General features: G+C 32.8%; 1 protein-coding gene across 1 annotated transcript in view; it reads left to right on the plus strand.

Moving 5' to 3' along the window:
* Window positions 1–9,465, plus strand: part of LOC106873618 (filamin-A) — a 91,896-nt gene that overhangs the window by 75,052 nt on the left and 7,379 nt on the right. The window contains exons 35-40 of the mRNA XM_052973452.1: window positions 3,074–3,238; window positions 3,384–3,485; window positions 3,725–3,862; window positions 4,010–4,140; window positions 4,963–5,080; window positions 5,936–5,962. Of these exons, the coding sequence (XP_052829412.1) occupies window positions 3,074–3,238; window positions 3,384–3,485; window positions 3,725–3,862; window positions 4,010–4,140; window positions 4,963–5,080; window positions 5,936–5,962 (681 nt within the window). The remainder of the gene's footprint in view (window positions 1–3,073; window positions 3,239–3,383; window positions 3,486–3,724; window positions 3,863–4,009; window positions 4,141–4,962; window positions 5,081–5,935; window positions 5,963–9,465) is intronic.

Consider the following 9,465-nt stretch of genomic DNA (forward strand, 5'->3'; position numbering starts at 1 on the left):
TTTTTTTTTTTTTTTTTTTTTTTTTCTTTAATAGTCAGTTTTATAGAAGTCTAATTTAGTCAAAAACAATTGGAAAATTTTGAAGAAAACTGGTTGGAAATCATTCTGAATGATCACCAGGTTTTAAAAAAATCCCAAAATATAAATATTACCTCTATAAAGATAAATAAAATGAAGTTTGTCTACATTTAAATCTTTTCCACTTAGTTAACAAATACATTGTCATCTTTATTCAAAATCAGCTAATCGATATTTTGTCAATTTTATATTGACTACATATCATTAAGGAATTTACTCTTGGCCTAAGAAAGCTTAATCCTTCGATATCACCACCACTGAATTCATCTTTGATTCAGTTATAAAAGATTGCCTATTTTCAAGGTTTCATATTAAAATTAAAACCTGTCATCATAATTTAATGTAAGATGCTATTGTTAAATTATTTCCTTATTAAGCTACTATTTTGAACATAAATGAAAAACTTATTTTCTAAATTTCCACTCTCCCAGATTTTTGATTATTTTCTAAATTAATTAAAAATTTAAATATAGACAGTAAACGGTTAAAATAGAAATTGCAGGCAACAACTATTGTGATGCGTCCAACAAACGGATTCAACTGACGTAATCTGGTTCATCACTATTTTTCAGTTATGAAATACATGCAACATCATTTGATTAACTATCATTTGTTCATTTGAAACAGTGTCAGGAATTGGTGCCACTTGCTCATTTTTGCCTATATCTTGACCAAATTTTTACCATTTTAAGGCAATTTCTCGAATACTGCTTACTACTGATTTATTATATCCATCCAACAACTCAAAATTGATGGGATAATTATAAACAATCCTTACTACATCATTTAATTTCTTCCCAATCTGTACTGATTTTAGAAAACTAAATTCCCTTTGACCACTTTCATATATCACATCAGTGGCTTCTTGCCCTTAACTTCAATAACAGCAATGTTACTGTTCTTGACCTCATTGAAAGTCTTCTATTCTGTCTGGTAATGAAAGTCAGATGCAACTGCCTGTTCATAAAACTCCATTACAACTGAGTTGAGAAGTTCCTGATATCTCCTTGTGTAAACAAGTTTTGTCTTTTATTATCACTCTATTGATTCTATATCAGATTCCTTTCTGACCTTCACTTCCTTCAATGGCCTATTTACTTATCTCCCTTATTTTATCACAATGACTTTGTTCATATGAAATGTCAACACTTTCTGTGAGTTCTGCTTATCTTTGAACAGCTGAAATGGAGATTTGAAACACTTGACATTTTAAAGAACAAATTTGCAACTCTGCTTCCTCTGTACTCTCAGAACAACATACATTTCAAACCACCACATTACTTAAATATACTGTTTAAATAGATCTCAAATCTTATCACACTGCTTCCCACCTCACAATTTTCTAAGTTAAGTTTGCTTCACAAAATTGTGCTCCCTTTTTAGGCTCATGAAAATACTATTTCAGCTCTGAATTGCTACTTTTTACGAAACTGAAATACACACTGCACTAGAACACTAGGGCGACTGTAGGTTTACTTAACCCCTAAAGTGCTGGGATTTGCACTTACGCAGCGTGGGCTGCTGAGCACATTTTATGAAAATGAGACTACCATGCAGACATAAAAAGCAAAAAATAGTTAGAGTATCCTAGTATATAATGGTGGCAAGTTTTACATCATCTGAAAAATCATTAGTTGAATTATTAGTCCTCTTGCATTCTGGAGGGTATCGGAGCGTTTGAGTGACATTAAACCCCAACAAACGCCCATAAATTAAATGCATCTATCTGGGCCATGATTGTGGCCTGTCAACCTGTGCCTAACGGCCACGATTGTGGCCCGTTGCACTTTGTGTTAATTCACACATGAAATTTCGACTGCACCTTAAGAAAATTCTCACATGCTATCGATTTACTGAAACTTTTAAAACCTCTGGCCCACCATTCAAATGTTGTCTGTCTGCTTCTGTACTGCTATATTGAACTCGTGTTCTTTTGCTTTACTTTCTGTCTACCACTTTCAGCTTCTTCTCTTTGCCTTCAGTATCTCAACTCGTTCACATTGTCACTAAACTCTGTACTAAACACCTTTTCTAATCCTTATATAATCACAAACTGCTTCTCTTCATTTTTTTCTCCCTCCAACCATTCAAACTGAGTTCACACAGTTGTCTCTATCCTTCCGTCCTGTATAAATTTGCTGTAAAAGTGTCCTCCTCTCCCTCTCCCTTTCACTTGATGGGACACTAAAAATTTGGATTCTTTATACTTTATCTTATGTGTGTGTGTATGTATATAATGCACACACACACACATGTTCATTCACAGTTATTTTCGCGCATCTACGGCAGCTGAAAGAAAAAAACTGAAGTTTTTTTTTTTTTTTTTTTTTTTTTTTTTTTTGTATTAGAGCCATGCAGAAAATAGAATTAACTTATCACCTAGATTTGCCATAGCTTTATGGTGCTTTCACAGTTATTTGTTGTTTTTTTTTTTTCCACCTGACTAGCATCTTTTCTCAGTTACAGAAAAATGCAATTTTTCTTTCAAAGAATTTTTTTTTTTTTTGTGCAAACTCCTGTTACAAATTTCAGATTATCTTAATTAAACCATATCATTTCATTGTATGAACATTTTTATATTTAAGAATTTAATCTTTCTTAGTTGATAAAATAATACTGCTCCATTATTAAATATCATTTGCGCTTTGTTATTGGGCAACCAATGCCATAAATGAAAGCATCATTGTTTATAAACTTGTGTGTTAACAACATTGACTTTTTTGTCTCTTAATTGTATTTGTTTTAAATTAAAATTAGAAACTTCAGCATAGTTTAACTGCAGTATAGCAATTGTCTTGCTGTAAGAAATACAAAGAAAAAAAACTTTGAAATGTATGTATTGTCTAATTCTTGTTTCTAAAACATTTAGACAAAATATATTTAAACAAATATTTATGTAATGCTCAGTTTAGGAAATTATCATTTTACTAATGTTAATTTCAGTGTTATAATTTAATAAAAATATGTAATTAATATCTCTCCTGTTTCATTGTAGGCACAAGTCCTTTCGATATGACTGCTTCTGTAACCAGCCCATCAGGTGTAACTGAAGTTTGCGATGTAATTAGCTTAAATGACTGTCACTATAGTATCAAATTCGTTCCCAAAGAAATGGGAGTCCATACAGTTAGTGTAAAGCACAAAGACATGCATATTCCAGGTGAGCATATTTTAAGTTACTTTGAGCATTTTATATTATTCTCAGATATAAAAAATAAAAATAAAAAACAATTCATTTTGAAATTTCAGATTTGATTTCCAGATCTATGTATATCTAAATTATTCTTTGTATTTTTCGTTTTTAGGCAGCCCCTTTGAATTCACAGTTGGGCCTATTACTGGAGGCGGAGCCCACAAAGTGCATGCAGCTGGTCCTGGCTTAGAGAAAGGAGAAGTACACTCACCTTGTAAGTAATTTAATCATAATTACAAATGGAGACCAAAATATTACATATTTGTAAATTCTTGGTTTCTTTTTCCCACTTGACATGTAAAATCAAAAATCTGATATTAACTTCCAAAATAGTTCACATTAATCTTTTAGCTCTGCTTCAATCATAAATAACTCTGTATTATTGCAGCAGCCTTTCTTTACTCCTGGTCATACACATCTTATACAACAGTTGTTTCTCCTCTATTTCTAAAGGTGAATTCAACATTTATACTCGGGAAGCTGGTGCTGGTGGTTTGTCTATTGCTGTTGAGGGGCCATCTAAAGCTGAAATAGATTTTGAAGATAGAAAAGATGGTTCTTGTGGTGTGAACTATGTATGCACTGAGCCTGGTCAGTATCCTGCTTATTTATTAATTTCGCATTCTTTTCGCTTTGTAATTATCTCTTGCTGTAAAATTATAATTTGGTTGTGTTGCAATTGGAATTTGACTGTTATAGATCCAAGTTATGACATATTATTATTTATATAATTTGCAGGAGAGTACCTGGTATCTGTTAAATTTAACGATGAACACATCCCAGAGTCACCTTTCAGAGTGGCCATTTCGCCAAGTGTTGGAGATGCTCAAAAACTCTCAGTTCATTCTCTTCAAGAGAAAGGATTGCAGGTAATATTGCTAACGTTGTATTCTCTTTTTGACAGAATAAGAGGTTATATATATATATATAAATAACCACAGATCTTCTCAGTTGTAAACAGAGGTTCCAGCCATGACCATCTCCTCTTTAATAGGTCTTGAAAATATTGTCCAGTGTCTCAGTCTGGTGCAGCCTTCTAGTATGCCTGGCCACTCAAACCGTCCAACCCATGCCAGCATGGACAACCGACATTAAATGATGATTTGCATAAATGATTTAGAACAACTTCCTTTTGGAATGATTGCTTCATATGTCACTCCCTACCCAGAAAAAGAAGAAACGTTTACTTTTGCTGTGTAAAGTACAAACATAGCTTAGTGGTTTAGAAGTTTGCCTCTTGACTGTGATTTTGTTATTAGTCCCATTGTTGCAAGACGTTTGGATAATACTTTGAAAGTTAATTTGATCAATAGAAACTGTACAAAGCCCATTGTTTATGTCGGTGTTTGCATGGTTATTCATGTTAGCTTATATATCAACTTGTGCAGAAAGACAATTTGATATTAACGAAGGGTCACCAAATGGTTTTTAGTAGAGCACATATCAATTTTTACAAGGGAATGATTGATTCTTTGAAGTTTCATCTGGTTTACCATCTGGTTTACCATCACATACATACAAGTGTGTGTGTTTGTGTGAATTTTAGTTTTGAACATAGTGTTGCATGGGTTCATAAAAATAACTAAATTGAGTTTAAGGATCTTTTCTAGATGTCATCCCTTAATTTTGATGTCAAAGAGTTTGTAAGAATTTAAAACCTTTATTCATTAGTTTTTGTTGTTCCTTTCTAGGTAAACAAGCCTGCCGTCTTCAAAGTGTCTTTCAATGGTGCTCATGGCAAACTGCTTGCAAAGGTTGTTTCACCCTCTGGAGTAGAGGATGATGCTTTAGTCAATGAAATTAATGAAGGTAATTATATTTATTGTATTGGTCTTTGTAAGTTGTTTCCCTCCTTTTTATTTTATTTTTCCCCCCCCTTCCATGTTCTGCTTGTTAACAACTTATTTAACCCTTTGAACTCAGGGGATGTAAAAAGTGAGTGGTCACATGGTTTTGTGTTTGCCTGGCTCTCTGTTGGTTACAACGATGAGTGTCCCAGTCGATCCAATCAACAGAACAATCTGCTCATGAAATATGATGTGCAATTGGCTAAGCACTTAACAAATACGCGTACACTTAATGTAGTTCTCTGGGAGACACAGCATGATGCAGAATACGACTAGGCTGGCCCTTTGAACTACAGGTACAAATCATTTTTGCCAGCTGAGTGGACTGGAGTAACAAGAAATAAAGTCTTGCTCAATGACACAATACAGAGCTGAGACTAGAACTCGAGGCTTTCTGAACATGAGCTAAATGTCTCAGTCATGAAACCATATATCTTTAGTGTTTATGGCTGACTGAAAATAAAATGGTTTCTGCGAATTAAAGCTATGTGGCTGCTTGTTTTTAGATCTTACAGGGGATAGTTAAATGAAATTGCACCTTCTAAAGCATACTCAGGTTCAAAGGGTTAAAACTGTATTTGTAGCCATAAGAAAATAGAAAAAAAAAAAAGAGATTATCTAAAATTGTATTTCAGCAAATATTGACTTTAATGTATTTCAATAACTTTTATTTCTAACATCAAATGAGTTTTATTTTTAGCTTAAAATGTTTTGTAAATATATTTCAATTATAGTCGTACTCTCTAAAAGGAAAATATAACAAATTACAAATTGTTTATAATGTTTAGACAAGAAAGACCTTACTTTTCTCCTTCAGCCCAGAAAACACTACCTTCCAGAGTAGGTAAGAGTGCCTTGTCACTGCTGACACAAGACTCACATTTCGGCCCATTCTGACATATTTCTGACTGTTTTTAGTCAGAAATAGTTGGTTGAATGCAGTCACCTCCTCCTCCTCCTACCTATTTATTCATTTTATTTTACCAATCACTCATCTGTTTTTGCAAATTTTAATTTTTTTTTTTTTTTTTTTTAATTAAATATTAAAACAGATTCTCTATTTTTGCACAAAATTCTTATTCCCCTATAAAGCAACTCTTAATTTTTATTTTATTTTGAAGAAGCGTTTTACTACTGTCTTTTATCTAACCATTTCTCATTAAAAAAAAGGAATCGGTTAATATTTCATTCCTTACATATATCTCATTAATATTTTAACGCTCGTCTCATTCATACATTTTTCCAGTAAGTAAATAAAATGAAGATTTTATAGCAGTAACCATATCTTAATTTTCATCATAGTTATACTTCTTGACATTTTTACCATGCTGACATCAGTTCCATTAGATCTACAATACCATTTACATTGCAACAATGTACTTCATTCTGCCTTTGGCACATGTTTTGATTAGATTTTATTCACACTTAAAACACAATAGATTTCTCACATCATTAGCATGATATTCTAAATTTGAAGAGGCAGGACATAACCTATTGAATTCAATTTAGTACATGTTCACTACTGAATATGATCTCATGCAAGACAGATAAAAGCCAAAAGTTGATTTTATTCCAGTAAATAATAATAATATTAATCTGTAGTATACATCATTTTAGTTGAGCAGTAATCTTGTTTCTTGATTGTTATTGGTGTTTTCTGCAAATGTCATCAAATTCTGGTAGCTAAGGGAGAAAAAGCCTGTAGCTTTCCATTATCTCTCAGACCTAGTCTTGAAAATTTCAGGCATTAGTTTTGGAGAATATTCTTGGAATCTATAATCCTGAAAATAAATTGAAGAGCTTTATAACTAAAGATTCCATAATCTCTTTGTAAGCTCTATTATGAAGCACAATTATATACACACACCTACACTTTATTTTGGGGTTAACAAGGCTATGTCTCCATTTTGGAGAAAAACACCAATGTTCCCATGAGGCAGACTTGATAATTAAATTCGGCATGAAACCATTGGTAGACTTGATAACCCACAAATAAAGAATATCTATTCACCAGTGCAGTATTGATCATTCATTCTCACTGTTCAATATTAATGTGTGTATATATATATGTGTGTGTGTGTATGTATGTATGTATATATATATATATACATATATATGTATATATATATATATATACACACACACACACACTTATTATTAATCAGTGGAAGTTACAAAGTAACATATGAGTGGAAAGTTTCATACAGAAACACTGACCAAACTTAAGTGCTTTGTCTGAAACAACTGGCCCTTATGTCACTTTTATAACATCTACCAATTAAAAAAAAAATATGCATGTATACTCATTGAGTTTTATTTGTCCTGTCTGTTCTACCATATATATATAACATTTGTGTGTGTGTTCATGTCTAAGACTGGGTTCACTAGTCACCAACAACTGTCGGGTTAGACGAAAGAGCTGACTTCTGTCTGTTCCTGACAAAAGATTGTATGACATGCAGCACTTGAAGATTTGCAAATTTAATATCAGCTTAAAGGCATTTATCTTTCATACTGATATTCACATTTGCATCTTTCTTTATAAAGTCTGCCCAAAAGACACATAAGAGCTTAGCAGACTTTAAAAGAGTCTGTTACAAGTGCAGTTTTAATGGGCAGTGATGGTCTTCCTCAGACATAAATGTATGTGTGTGTATATATATATATCTATATATATATATAAACTTACTGAAGGTTAACATTATAATTACCTTAATCACTTTGCAGGACACATTTTCACAAATTATATTTTGTGTGTATGTGCATGCATGTGTGTGTATATGCACATAATTTGTGTTTAATTTTTTTTTTTTTTTTGCATTGCTTTTCATATAAACATTTTTGTTAGCAATCATCATTAATTTGCATCATGCTAATTAATTTTAGCTATTGTACACCTGTTTGTCATCAAATCTCTCATTAATTCTTAAGCCTCAGCAACTTAGTCATTTCCCCCTTCCTTCACTACCTTAAACCTGCTGCTTTTGATTTGAGACACACACACACACACACACACACACACTTATATTACATTTTATACCACATTTAAATGACTACAGCAGGCAGGCCCAGGTGATAGTGTACTGGTACCTAATTATTAATAATATAAATACACTCTCCACTAGTATCACACTTAATACATCCTATTAATACTGTGGCTTTTGTTTCTTGTAAATATGTCCCGTAGTGTGATCTATTGGGTGTCCCGATTGGGCTTAGAGTTACTGGTGCATTGAAGAGTGAAACTATGAATTCTATCACTGAATCTGTAGAGAAGGCCACCAGGTGACTTTTTGGGATAAAGAGGACTGACCGGCAGTCTACTGCTATCAGTATACAGGCTGGAACTTGATCAACCCCAGCTGGGCAAAACCCAAAACTTTGAGACCTCAGAAACTTCACTGACTATGCATCCCAGAGCATCCACAAGACAGGTCTTAAAACTATGATGTTGGTCATAATTTATGACCATATATTTTCAGTTTTTCTATTAACTGAACTACCAAGCACATTGAATTGTCACATAAGTGGCTGAGTATCTCACACACACAAGTATTCTTAAAGTAATTCTGTTATGGAATTGGCATGACAAAGCTGAACCTTTTCACTGTCAGATACAATCCATCTGACAGGCTTCCATGCAGTTCCTGTCTCTCCAGTTACACTTGCTAGATACAAGGTAATCTGAGAATATAGAAAATGACACTTGCTCAAGATATCTTGCAGTGGAATTGAACTCAGAACCTTGTAATCATCAAGTGAATTTCTTAACCATTCAACTATACATAATTTCCTAACATGTATATGGTTAATTGAAAATTAAAGATGATAGTTTCTGCCATTTGTTATCATTGATGCACATGCATGCATGCATGCATACAAACACATGCTGTCATTAGTATGAACAAAGATGAAAGCACTCAATATGAACAGCTATATGTGTATCATACTTAATATAAATACATAGTTGAAAGGCAAGCATGCCCATCCATCAGAGATGTTATCTCTGGACAAATACTACAGTTAATTTACCCTTTCACTGTATTTACATTATGATACACAGATGGCTATTTTAATCTGTTCTTTTGCATAAGATGGATTTGATATGATTGAGAGTATAGAATCTATTGAGTTGGTGCGTAATTATTGCAACTTTTTTCAACAAATTTAATTCGACGAAAACAATAACAATATTTAACAAAAACATCTTTAAATGAGGGTCTGACTGTCTGCCAAGCAAATGGGAAGCAGTAATTGAAGTAGATGGTGAATATGCTTCGGAAGAATCATTTAAAGATGTTTTTGTTACATGTTGTTTTTGTTGAATAAAATTTGTTGAAAAAAGCC

The sequence above is a fragment of the Octopus bimaculoides genome, chromosome 15 (assembly GCF_001194135.2).
Source record: "Octopus bimaculoides isolate UCB-OBI-ISO-001 chromosome 15, ASM119413v2, whole genome shotgun sequence".
Classification (NCBI taxonomy): Eukaryota; Metazoa; Mollusca; class Cephalopoda; order Octopoda; family Octopodidae; genus Octopus; species Octopus bimaculoides.